Raw genomic sequence first — 14,152 nt, 5'->3', positions numbered from 1 at the left:
ACAGGGAAAAAAATAATGTGCCACCCCATAAATGCCCCAGCAAAAACTCAAATTAAACACTAGAATAAAAGCACAAATATAGAGTTTGATATTTAAAAACCAAATCAGCAGCGTAGGACTGACTAGTCCTAAAATTCACTGCAGCATACAAAAAGGTAAGTGTTCTGACAGAGACACATCATACAATAGAGAAAGCATAAAAAAGAAAAGAGAAATAGCCTTGCCACCGTCGATCAAGAACCCAGTTCTGGGAACAAAAGTTGCGAGATGACGGTGCAGACTTGACACTCGGTCCGATGAACAAGTTACCTAGACGACAAACAGAAGTACTACGAACAAGGAGATAATATTTATTGGAGACATAATGATAGATCTCCCTTGATAAACCATCCTGCACAATTCACTTGCCCTTCTTCTGTGCAGCCTTGGTGACCTTAGCTCCAGAAGGATCCTTCTTCTCCACGCTCTTGATGACTCCCACAGCCACAGTTTGACGCATGTCTCTTACAGCAAAACGACCTAGTGGAGGATACTCAGAGAATGTTTCAACCACCATGGGCTTGGTGGGAATCATCTTAACAAAACCAGCATCTCCATTCTTCAGGAATTTGGGCTCCTTCTCAAGCTCCTTACCAGATCGCCTGTCAATCTTGGTAACAAGTTCTGCAAACTTGACAGCAATGTGAGAGGTGTGGCAATCAAGAACAGGAGCATAGCCATTTCCAATCTGCCCAGGGTGATTCATGATGATAACCTGGGATGTAAAATTAGCAGCCTCCTTGGCAGGGTCATCCTTAGAGTTTGAGGCAACAAAACCACGCTTGAGATCCTTGACAGCAACATTCTTAACATTGAATCCCACATTGTCACCAGGAAGGGCCTCTGTGAGAGCTTCGTGGTGCATCTCCACAGACTTAACTTCAGTAGTCAGTCCAGTTGGTCCAAAAGTCACAACCATTCCAGGTTTCAAGACACCAGTTTCAACACGTCCCACAGGCACAGTTCCTATTCCTCCAATCTTGTAGACATCCTGGAGGGGTAATCGCAGGGGCTTGTCTGTTGGTCTCTTGGGCTCATTGATCTGGTCAAGGGCCTCAAGAAGGGTTGGGCCCTTGTACCAGTCAAGGTTTGTAGACCTCTCAATCATGTTATCTCCCTCAAAACCAGAGATGGGAACGAAAGGGATCTTGTCTGGGTTGTACCCTACCTTCTTCAAGTAAGAAGAAACTTCCTTAATAATTTCATCATATCTAGCCTTCGAGTACTTGGGTGTAGTGGCGTCCATCTGTTCAAAAAAGACAGAAACGAGAACTTGAATAAATTAATTGAAAAAAATAATTAAATGTGACTTTCAAGTGCAGGGAGATAAAGGCCTAAAAAATCAAATACCTTGTTACAGCAGCAAATCATCTGCTTCACACCAAGAGTGAAAGCAAGGAGAGCATGTTCGCGAGTCTGACCATCTTTGGAAATCCCAGCTTCAAAACCACCAGTAGTGGAATCAATAATAAGAACAGCACAGTCAGCTTGGGATGTCCCAGTAATCATATTCTTAATGAAATCCCTGTGTCCAGGTGCATCAATGACTGTGCAGTAGTACTTAGTTGTCTCAAACTTCCACAAGGCAATATCAATGGTGATTCCCCTTTCACGCTCGGCCTTAAGCTTGTCAAGCACCCACGCATACTTGAATGACCTCTTGTTCATCTCAGCAGCTTCTTTCTCAAATCTCTCAATAACACGCTTGTCAATACCTCCAAGCTTGTAGATCAAGTGGCCAGTGGTAGTTGACTTCCCAGAGTCGACATGGCCAATGACCACAATGTTAATGTGAACCTTCTCCTTACCCATGACACCTTAAGCTTGAAAACAATAAAGATCTGCCATTTCAACCCAAAAAAACAACATATAAGAAAAAAAGTACAACAAAATGTCACATCATTCCCCACAACAACAAAAAACTTCAATACTCAAAGAAAACAATTCAGATGAACCAAATATAAAAAACATACAATCCAAATCAGCAAAACATATCAAACAGGACAGATGCCACATGTTTCAGCAGATCAAGCAAACCCAGCATGACACGCAAACAAAAGCAAGGTATATAAGATTCAAAATAAAACGTCTTTACAGTAATCAAATCCCTCTATGTTTATCCACAGCCAGTAAGACCCCAAGTCCTCGGTGAAAAGATCGATACCCAGATCTATACATCAATAACCGACAAAAAAACCTGATTCCAACATTCATGATTTTCACACCATCTGGATACATAAGTTCAATTTAACAAGAATAAGAATCCTAAACAATATCAAACCACATAACAAAACAAAGAACAAAAAAAAAAAAAAAACATAAACCAAGAATCGATTATCCTCCATTACCAAAGATCAAAACTAAATTGCGCCAAAAAAAAATCAACAAATTGATGATAAGAAAATCGACATGGAACGATATAGGAGAGGGAAAGAGAGACAACCTGAAGAAGAATAGCTGCGCTAAAACCCTAGCCGCGAGAGAAGAGTGTGTGGAATAGAGTGACTGGACAATAGGGTTACAGGGTTTATATAGTACAGCTCTTTCCTTCCGATGACAGAATTGCCCTGTCTTTTTGCATTTTATTTCCAATTATATCCGTATTCTGCTTACGTGTTGCGTTATCTCGGCCGACGGCACAAGATTTAGAGACCGCACCCTTAGGATTGTGAATTCTGACTTAATTAAGGGAGTGCATTGTACTCAGATTTCAAAAGATCCACAGTCTTCTTTGGAGCAATTGATACAAAAGATAGGATATCATTATTTATTATATTTTACTTTTATCTCTTGTTTAGTGAGTTAATAGAATATGATTAACTTATCTTATTGTTTCATTTTATCTTATTCAATACATGATTTCTTATCCTATTAGAGGAGCTGGGTTATGATTTAACAGGATAGGATACCAATATTGGATACCCAACATATCTCCATGCTACCCAATATATTTGTATTTGTTCTGTCCTTGAGACAGCGATGTCTAGCCCAATTAGGCTAGTACGTTAATGTTGGATCTGGTGCCCTCTCCAAGGTATCTATGAAGGAGATGCCCTTGAGTCAAGCAGATCACTGTGCACAGAATACTATAACGGCGTTAGCCAATGGGGTGTGTGTGTGTGCACAGTGACAGCATAACAATAAAAAAGAGAGAATGTGTGTACCTTTAGGGTTTGCCTTTGTATTTATAGATGTTACCTGTAGGTAGTGTAGATGGGCCTTTAGTTCTTACGGTGAGGGTCCAGGCCTGATAGCTATGCTGTCGCATTAGGATTAGTATCCTTGATGGATGCCTATCCTTTATTAGCATCAATCCATATCTTGGATTGCCCCTTGTTGGGCTTGCTACTTAATGGGCCCATTATACGGGTCCATAACAGTTGCCCCTCAGCCTGGGTACCCGGGTAGTCAGGATGAACTTATGAGTGCATCTCTTCTAGTTTTTTACTCCCGGATGTGTTTGCGTTTTTGCAGACTTGCATGCTCCACTTGCGAGGGAATTCTTTTTCTCACGGGATGTTCTTTGCCCCCTTATGTCGACGGGTTGAGCATCAACCCGGTGAGATACTTTGCGTACCCCCAATGTTTGGGCCGGGTACAATATCGATCTGTCGGGTTGCCTCCTAATGTCAGCATACGTGTTGCTTTCGGGTTCTTACCTTCGCTATATGCAGCGCCATTTCCCTCGTATTGCCTTGCTGGTTGAGCATCAACCATATTGCTACTCCGAGTTAGGAATACGCTTGAGTTGTTTAATCCCACTTGCGGGTTGTCCCCAAGCGATATTCCTCATCTCGGAATGTATCTGCATATTTATTTGGTCGACGGTTGTGCATGATCCCGTCAGTGTTTTCATGAAGAACCCGCGTCGGCATTTTACCCAGGTTATTGGGGCATGCATGTATGCCTGCTGCTTCCTTGTGTAGCCGGGTAGAAGCTGTGCTGAAATAACCGTGAGTTGATATTACCCCAGTGTCAGCTCCGAACTCGGTGAATAGATGTATGTTCATATACACCTTGTCTCATATGTAGGTTTGCGAACTATATTCATTGCGTTGTGCCACGTGTTCCAGCCCGCGTGCTTTAGCGTGCTGCAGTCGTTCTTATGTTGTCATTGCGTTTCGTGCGCATTTATTGCAGCATCGCTTCAGTTGTCTAATCATTGTTTTTTTTGTGGGAAGTGGCAGTTTTGCCCTTGCCCCCTAGCCTCCTCTGCGCTGTGATTTTCGCGCATGATGATTGTGGTTTCCACCCACGACCGTGGAACATGATTCATCATATCAAATGACTTCACAATCATATCATCTATATACACTTCTATATTTTTGCCCAGCTGATCTTCGAAGACCTTATTCATCATCCTCTGGTAAGTTGCCCCTGAGTTTTTAAGTCCAAATGACATCACATTGTAGCAATAGTTGGTATCCGCTGGGTACATTGGGATCTGGTTGTATCCCGAATAGGCATCCATGAAAGACAACAGACGAAATCCAGCCGAGTTATCTACCAGCTGATCTATGTTAGGCATAGGATAAGCATCCTTTGGGCAAACTTTGTTTAAATCTGTGTAATCAGTACAGATTCTCCATTTCCCATTTGGTTTTTTCACCATCACCACATTGGCTAGCCATTTCGTGTACTGTATCTCTCGAATGAACCCAGCATCTAAGAGTTATTTAACGTGTTCTTGTAGAATTTGTTTCTTTTCAGGTCCCAGTTTTTTTTCTTCTGAGAAACTGGCTTGGACCCCGAATAAGCTGCCAATTTGTGACAACAGAATGCGGGGTCGATGCCAGGGATCTCTGACGACTTCCATGCAAATACATTCGTGTTGCTTTTAAGAAAGTCAACCAAAATTTGCTTAATCTGGGGGTCTATGGCCTTACCAATGCAGGTAAACTGACCAGGCTCTTCCCCCAGCATGAGATCCTCAAGCTCTCCATCAGGTTCGGGTCTCAGCATTATTTCTTCTCTCATGTTGAGTTCAACCATGTTGACCGGCTTCTTAGATTGCTGAGGAATTAGATTCCTACCGGTTTTATCCCCCGAGTGAATTCGGGGTGGGCTCGAACGTCCCCCTTCATTTTCTTTGATAGTATCAAAGTAACAGCCCCTGGATTCCTTCTGATCTCCACAAACAATGATTATTTCATTCTTATTGCTCACCATTTTTAACTTCTGGTGTTTTGTAGAAATCAGCATGTCCCACTGATGTATTGTCGGTCTTCCTAGGATTGTATTATATTCTGAAGGGAAGTCGGCCACTATGAACCTAACCCGTTCTGATCTGAACGCTTCTTTTGCTCCCAGGGTTAACCTGAGATCAATGTAGCCTTTAGGAGGCGTATGCTCTCCATTAAAGGCTACCAGCTTCGTTTTGCAAGGTTTGAGGTCCTCTTCATCCAGGTTCATCTTTTTAAAAGCATCGCAGAGTATGATGTCGGCACAACTCCCTGCATCCACGAAAATCTTTCTAACCCGGCAATTCACTAGGGTCCCCGCAATGACCAGTTCGTCAACATGACCCGGCAACACCTCGCACATGTCCTATTTGGTAAAGTGTAAAAGAGGTGGATCTGGCTTGGTTGGGTCTTCTTTGAACTTGGGACGATCTCGAATAGAGAGTACCTCTTTCAGGTATTTTCTTCTAGCACCTACAGTATCTCCTCCTCCCCCCAAGGCTCCACTAATTACATTATAATCAAACTCTACTTCTGGGAATTCGTCATAGTTGGAATCATTTTTCTGATTCTTATACTGTTTATTTTTCTTTTCATGAACGGGACTTTTGCTTCGATTCCTGTTTCCCAACTTCCTTTTGTTGTTTCTGGAACCTTGGGTTTTTATTACGTATTGACGTAATCTACCATCTCTTACAAACTTCTCCACCGCATCTCGAAGATCCCAGCACTGATCAGTTGTGTGACCTGGCCCATCATGAAAGGCGCAGTATTTGGACTTATCTAATCCTCCTCTGTCAAATATGGGGCGATGTCTCTCCGCCTTTTTCATCTCTGTCGTGGCTACTTCTCTCCAGATTTGAGAACGCGATGCATTCAAAGGTGTATACTTGTCATACCTCCCAATGCGGTCCCTCATGTCCGGGATTCGTTGGCGTTGATTTTTCTTCTTGTTGTCAACTCGTTCCTTTCCCTTCGGGGGTGGGCTCCTCCTTCTCGGGCTTGCTCTTTTGCCTTCATCAGATTGCACATTTACAATCTTCATTTGCTCTAGTTCGAGATATTTCTTCGAACGAGTTCTAAATCCCTCCAACGTTCTTACTGGGTCCTTATAGACCGACTTGGCGAGTCTGGATCCACCATCCAGACCTGCCACAATGAGGTGGACGTGGACATTCTCTTGCAACCCTGGGACCTGCAATGCAGCGTCCTTGAATCGGTTAAGGTATTTTTGGAGGGTTTCTCCAGGTTGCTGTCGTATCTTTCCAAGAGCAAACTCGGACTTTGGATGCTTCTTGCTGGTTGCAAAGTTCAATAGGAACTTATGTCCGAATTCCTCAAAGGATCCGATGGAATTAGCAGGCAGGGTTGAGAACCACGCCTGAGCTGCCCCAGTTAGTGTTATAGCAAATATTCAGGATATGAGAGGTTCATCAATTCCCCGAATGTACATGTCCGTGTCAAAGGCATCTATGTGCACCTGCAGATCCTGGCTCCCATCATATTTCGGCAGGCGTGCCGAGTCAAAGTCCTCAGGAAAGACATCGTTTAATATTTCAGTAGTGAATGGGCTGTTATTGTACTTCCCCCTGCTGTACTTCATCCTATATCCGCCAGGTTCTACTCGCCCTCGGATGTTTTGAGGATCCTGTTGATACTGAGCTCTAACCCGGTCCTCCTGACCGTCAGCATGTGCCTGATGGTTTTGTGCATTTTGGCCATCAGCGACCTGGTATCCCTGGTTCACCAAGTTATCAGGGTTTTCTGCATGAAGAACTTAGTATGATTGAACCGAGTTCATAGGTTCTTCTCGACCATTGGCAGGTTGGCCTTCGACATTGGCTATTCCTGGCGTAGTCCGCCGTGTTAATCGCCGCTCCAGGTCTTGCATCCCTCTATTATTTTCCTCTCGAATAGCCCTGAAATCTTGTTGCCATTGCAAGTTAGTACGGGTTTCCAGCGCTGCTATTCGCTCCATGATTGCGGCTAACGCGTTGTTGGCCAACCGAGTATCCAGATCAGCCGATTGAGCAATGCGCGCAGCCAGGTCGCCAGGATGCTGGGCAGGGTTGCTTCTTATTGGAGCTACGTTCGCCGCAGCACCCCCATTTCGACGCACCGGAGACGAAGCGGTGTCTGAAACATCGTCTTCGACCTGGACGTGGTCGTAATCCACGTTGTTTCCGATCTGGTTGTGGGGCTGATTTATCTCCTCAATGACTGGATCCAACGATTGATTCTGGTTTGGGGGTGGCTGCTGGCTACTGCTCCTCGTCTGGATTGCCATCCCTTGTCAGATTCGGTGGGAACTTCAGATTCAAAGAAAAGAACTCCCCACAGACGACGCCAATGTTTTGTCCTTGAGACAGAGATGTCTAGCCCAATTAGGCTAGTACGTTAATGTTGGATTTGGTGCTCTCTCCAAGGTATCTATGAAGGAGATACCCTTGAGTCAAGCAGATCACTGTGCACATAATACTATAACGGCGTTAGCCAATGGGTGTGTGTGTGTACAGTGACAACATAACAATAAGAGAGAGAAAATGTGTGTACCTTTAGGGTTTGCCTTTGTATTTATAGAGGTTACCTGTAGGTAGTGTGGATGGGCTTTTGGTTCCCACGGTGAGGGTCCAGGCCTGATAGCTATGCTGTCGCATTAGGATTAGTATCCTTGTTGGATATGTATCCTTTATTAGCATCAATCCATATCTTGGATTGTCCCTTGTTGGGCTTGCTACTTAATGAGCCCATTATACGGGTCCATAACAATATTTATTGCATTATATTTTGTTTTTTCTTTCTCCTTTCTCCTTCTACATAATCTTATCAGATTGCTAATCAGGTGCTCATCAAACACAGGGCATGATATAGGCTTATCGGCCTCATATCATATCCTACCCTTATCTTATCCTGTCCACCAAACGAGTCCTTAATGAATTATTTTTGGGTAAAAATTTTTATTGGTATTTAATTAAGATTGAAAAAAATAATGTGGTATTCGATTAAGATTTTAAAAGATTATTTCAGAATCCGTCCAAATCCGTTGGTATTCAATTAAGATTTTAAATAATAATAAAAACAATTTGGTGGTATTCAAAAATGTTACGATTTTAATATATTTTATATTGGTGTAGATTTCATGAGACTTTTTAATGAGAAATATAAATATGATGTCTCTCTCAAAATCTTATCCTAACCCCTAGGATTTCTTGATATTTCCTCTATTGTAGTGTCTTCTTCTTCCTTTGATGGTCGACCCGCTCGAAATTGAGTTCCACCATGAAAGTTTTGTCAAAGCTCAAAAACAACAGATTTTTTAGCAATTTCCATCACAAAACAACCCAGAAATAACAACCCAACAAGATTTTAATCTAAAAATAGCAAAATTTGAAGAATTTTTGAAAGTTTAAAAACGATTTTTCAAGCTATTGGTCATGATTTTTCTTGGTAAGAAAATGTGTGATTTTTGTATTAAAAACAACATAAAGTAGTGGGAAAAACAACAAGGGAACAAGAAGCCTCAAACCAATTTTCATTTTACATCAATGAAATAAGATCAATTTAAAGAAAGATTAAAACTTTCATCATATGAACCCTATGTTTCATAATAATACATTCATGAACGAAATTCCTTCGCTATGAAAAATAATTTCAAACAATTTTTGCTTTAATAGATAACTAAAAACTTATTTTTCAAAACCCCCCAAAGCAATTTAAGACTTCAATGTATCGATTGAAAATAATTTGAGAAATTTTTTAAACTTTCATGTAATAAAATCCAAAAATTCATATTCTAAATATTCTTGGAATACTCAATAAAAACTTGCATGTGATATATGGTTAGAAAACTCTCATCACGTAGAACAAATACGCCGAGGTTTACAAGATCAATTGCAAAAAATTTCAAACGAAAATTTATCATGAATTTTACTAATTGAGAAAATTATATTACGTTTTACTTTTTTTTATTAATATCATTGCATTTTTTTGTTAACTTTTTTTATTGACTCTTGTAATTTTGAATGTTTGTTAAAATTTCATATGTTTTTTAAAATCTTAAAAATTCATATTGTCCTTTCAAATCTTATAAATTCTATTAAAAAATTTGAAAATCCAATCTTATAAAATCTTGATTGTCAAAAAAGTCTTTAAAGTCTTTCCAATTTTGAACAATCTTTCAAAATCTTATAGATTTTTTATCTCAAAAAAAGTTTTTTAAAATCCTAATCCAATACTATCAAAAAAATTAAAAATATAATCTTATAAAATATTGATTGTCAAAAAAGTCTTTAAAGTCTTTCCAATTTTGAATGGTCTTTCAAAATTTATAAGATTTTTTATCTCAATTTTTTTTTTAAAAATACTAATCCAATACACCCCGTGTATGCATCAACCCATTTTAAATAATAACAATTTAATTGTTTATTTATTTTGAAAAATTAATATTTGATAAAGTGAACACGCAAAATATTTAATATCTTAAAAATACAACAAGTATATAATATTCATTTCATTTTATACTAAAAAAAAAATATTAAAGTATAATACAAAAATTATTGTTATTTAAGATATGTCAGAAAAATAATTCAATAGTATTACATAGTCATAATCAAATGGCATATAATATTTTGAAAATTTTAAGAATAATTTTAAATTCTTTTAATTAATCTTGTAAGTTATACATAAAGAAGGTATTAAATGTGAAAGAAGGCATCTCAAAACAGTAAATGATGATGATATATTACAGGTTTCAACTTTTTTAAATATTCTTTTGTTTTAATATAATTAAAATATATCAATTTCAATCAATATTTATTTTTATTATATTTTATCAATTAATTTACCTAATTTAATAGAGATGCGATGCTATCCTTTCACGGCATGTTTACTTAAAAAGGACAAGATATAATAAATTATTATATGTTGCTCTTGTATATTATTCGGTGAACCAATAATATAATAAAAAGGATATTAATTGAAATTAGTATATTTTAGTTTGATCTTAGCTATTCATTTACTATTTGTAACCCAAAAAAAAATTGGAAAGTCAAAAGATATTATATGATTACATCAGAGAATATTTTGACTATGGAGTGCAAAATAACCAAAAAACTGAATCGAATCATGAACCAAACCGCCCTTAAAATAACCGATTTTTAAAGAAAGTTCATGAACCGAATCGGTTTTTAAAGAACCTGTTCATGAACCGAACCGGTTTTTAGAACCAGTTTAAGAACCGAATCAGTTTGAATGAACCGAACCGTTTTCAAACCGAACCAAATTGATTTTTATAACTTAATTTTTTAATTTTTTAATTTTTTTCTTTTCAAAATTGAGTTGACTTGAATCGGTTCTGAACCGAAGCCAACCGTTTCCAACCGAACTGAACCACTTCCGAACCGAACCATTTAAACCAATTCGATTCGATTTTCAAAAATTTGGTTCGATTCAACCTCTGCACATACCTAATTTTGACCCACATATATCAAGAGAAGAGAGAGCATATATCAAGAGAAGAGAGAGAGAGAAATAAAAACTAAACCACTGAACATTTTTCCTTATTTCACCTTCATTGTTTGTGCTTACTTATTGTCATTTATTGTTTTCTTGTACTTTTTTCACATTCAATACCTTCTTTATTTACAACTTGGACGATTGATTAAAAAAATTTAAGATTATTCTTAAAGTAGTTTTCAAGTGATAAAAGATACTTATACAAATTTAAGATACTTATACAAGTGGTAATTTGGCGTTGAGTTAGTGGGGTTGGATATGTGTTCGATTCTCGCTGAATGCATTCTTGGGGAGGGGGATGAACCTTTAGCCATCACTGTTCCCCCGCACTCCGGATTAGTCCCATAGCCGGCTCAAAGAGTCGAAGCTCGTGGGGATACCGGAGGGAGCCAACTCGTCTCAAAGAGATAATTAGGGTTGGGTAACTCCAAAAAAAAAGATACTTATACAAATCATCTTTAACTATTTAAAAAAAACATTTACAAATTTTCACAATATTATATACCATTTGTTTATGATTATGTAATATGGTGCATTCGGTGTATTAACATTAATTATGATATTAAACACAGCTAAAATTAGAGTAATTATAATAAAATTATGAATACATTTTTTCCTTTTTTAAATTAATTCATTTCATGCTCGTTAGCATATAATTACTTTGTTATTATATTTATTTTGTTAGAAGTATCATAACACTTTTATCAAAATAAATAAATAAAAGTATCCTACATTAGCCTACAACCTCATGGCTCACATAAGCCAAAGGGGTAGAAATATAAATTGAAGTTACTGGCTCAGCGCACTGTAGCACTAGTTTTGCCTTTGTCTAACGCGTTGTAGCGCGCTCGACAGGTATTTTCTTCGCATTTAGTGCGTTGCAGCGTGATCTAGCACGCTATAGCACCCTCAATTGGTTGCTTACTATCTCATAACGCGTTTTAATGCCTTATAACGTGCTAGAGTAAGTCATTTTCTGATTTCCAAGCACGCTCAACCAGAGAAAAATGTCCACAACGCGTTTTGGCGCTTGTGCACACTTGGTACGAATTTGAAAGGTTCCTTTTGGAGAATTGAACCCCTTTTCAAGTTCATATACACTCTTTCGAGCACCTAATGAACCATATAGTCAAACATCCATGATAATCAAGCATCAATATACATTTTCATCCACGAATCAATATTCTTGGCAACAAGCCATTAACTATTTACAATGATTACTCTTGACATCAAATTGGCCAAAATCAAAGTTATCTCATACTTGGATTTCTTCTTACGTGGATATAACATGACCAAATATACAATCATTATATGAGCATTCATATATACACATCCAAAAGAATAACCCTATCATGTTACTAACTATTCAAATATGCCAATCCAAAATATAAAGCTTTCATGCTCTATACAGGTTTCTTGCCCTGAGAGGTTCCAATTCCTTCACCTGGAGTACCTGAAACATAATTCCCCAAACGAGGTGAGATTACAATCTCAATAAACTTAGGTTCTTGATAGACTCCTCTACCATTAAGTTAACTTCCTGTATGAGAGATTAATATACATAGCATATTAAGCATCATATAAACAAAGGTAACATAAAATTGATATCACTTGTGCATCCAGTACACTAGGACCACTTAAATGAGTTGAACCTCAAAGCTAGTGTCTGTATGGAACTTCTAAGAGTCATACCTTTTAGGAAAATTCCCCGAGGGAAGTCTATACGCATGTTCAAATGGCCAAAGAACTAAATAATCAATTTAAGCTTTCAACTATATATTAGTCCATACACTAACTATACAATCCCACCCCTAATGCTTGTACATTGGTTCGTACACCAATGCACAACAACTTTATATGAATGCAAATATGTCATTCAACAAATAAACCACCAATCCTCCAATAACATGACCATAACTCCAAGGGAGAATGGTGGAACAACAAAAAGGATTAATCTCAAGGTCCAAGAGTTTATCTTGGTGACCATTTTCTAAGCCTTTCTCCTTGGAAAGTCCAATAGCCAACCAATGCAACTCACAACAAATCACCTATTTCAAGGAAACCCAACAACTCAACAACCTGTATTATATATGTATTCATCAATAATCTTAGTCAAATATTCATATACCAAGAAAAAGGCATGTAACCCTAATTTCTTTAAAGTTCTACAACCAAATCCTCTCTCAATGAGGGTTCCGATGGTGATTCCAACTCAATATCACCACTAGAATCAATATTCCTACAACAATAATATATCCAAACTATCAAATTTCATCATCCAACACCAATTCCAAAAAACCCCAAATCCTCTTTGAAACCATAACTCATGAATCTTAAGATAACTCAAAGAATTTCATAGTTCCTTACATCAAAGCTTCAACCGAGGAGAAAAGGGAGATTCTCAAGCTTCCAAGAGACCCAAAACCTCCTTTGTTGAGTACCCCAAAGAGATGCAAGATAATGGGTATGGTTTTTTGGTGGGTTCTTTTCTCCCAACTCTTGGTATTTTTTGAGGTTTTAGTGGTGATGGGTGAAAAAAGGATGAACTAATAAGAGGGACTAAGTGGGATGAGTTATTCTTGCTCTCCAATGGAGGGATCGACCAAGCAAGAAGAGAGGGAGAAAGAGAAACCGTGAGAGGAAGAAAATGAGAGGAGAAGTGAGGGTGAGGGGAAATGAGAGAGAGAACGTAGATAATAGGGGTGGCAATACGGGTCAACCCGACACGACCCGACACGTTCGACACGTACATTATTCGACACGACCCGTACACGACACGTTTTGTAAATAGGTCAAAAAATACGAACCCGGACACGACTCATTGCGGGTCACGGGTCGACACCACACGACCCGCAAAATTTAAAATTTAAGAAAAAAGTGAGATTTTTTAAAAAATAAATAAATTTAAAACAACAAAAATAAACTAGCTTAAGTTTTTTGAGAAAATTACAAAAATAAATGAATAAAAATGATAATATATAAATAATAATGACTATATATATCAATATATAAATGAATAAAAATAATAAAAATTACAAAAATAACCTTGTACGGGTTGACACGTGAACCCGCGGGTTGACCCGTGACCCATCACGAAAAAAAACGTGTCACATTTATACAACCCGTACATGACCCGCTCCTACCCGTGGGTTGACACGACACGCATTTTGACGGGTTGGGTCACGGGTCAACCCTCGGGTCAATAGCTGTATTGCCACCCCTAGTAGATACTTCAGGATATTTTTGAGATAAAATGACTATTTTGCCCTCAATCCCTCTCTCATTTATAACTATTAATTCAAACCACTTGCTCTAAGTTGCTTGAGCTATTTGGGTCCAATCAAAATGTATCACACTTAATTTATTTTAGGTCTCACTCCCATTTTGCATAATTTGCACTCTTGACCCAAAGAGTGTTT

At 38.3% G+C, this 14,152-nt stretch overlaps 1 protein-coding gene across 1 annotated transcript; it reads right to left on the bottom strand.

Moving 5' to 3' along the window:
- Positions 1 to 65: 65 nt before the first annotated feature.
- On the bottom strand, positions 66 to 2,619 carry LOC133292644 (elongation factor 1-alpha). The gene is made up of 3 exons (XM_061491087.1): positions 2,483 to 2,619; positions 1,390 to 1,880; positions 66 to 1,285 (listed from the first exon to the last, which is right to left on the bottom strand). The coding sequence occupies exons 2-3, from the start codon at positions 1,849 to 1,851 to the stop codon at positions 401 to 403; spliced, it is 1,347 nt and encodes a 448-aa protein (XP_061347071.1). The 5' UTR covers positions 1,852 to 1,880; positions 2,483 to 2,619; the 3' UTR covers positions 66 to 400.
- Positions 2,620 to 14,152: the final 11,533 nt, after the last annotated feature.

This window comes from Gastrolobium bilobum, unplaced genomic scaffold (assembly GCF_033153095.1).
Source record: "Gastrolobium bilobum isolate Gb01-03AN ecotype WA unplaced genomic scaffold, APGP_CSIRO_Gbil_v1 utg2408, whole genome shotgun sequence".
NCBI classification, from domain to species: Eukaryota; Viridiplantae; Streptophyta; class Magnoliopsida; order Fabales; family Fabaceae; genus Gastrolobium; species Gastrolobium bilobum.
Note: the sequence above shows the minus strand (reverse complement) of the source record. Positions and strands in the feature narration are given on the sequence as shown.

Excerpts from the sequence above, each read along its gene's own strand:
- LOC133292644 (XM_061491087.1), bottom strand. The coding sequence starts at position 1,851 with ATGGGTAAGGAGAAGGTTCACATTAACATTGTGGTCATTGGCCATGTC. Across the intron at positions 1,286-1,389 it reads TGATTTGCTGCTGTAACAAG|ATGGACGCCACTACACCCAA; the intron begins GTATTTGATTTT and ends TTTTTTGAACAG.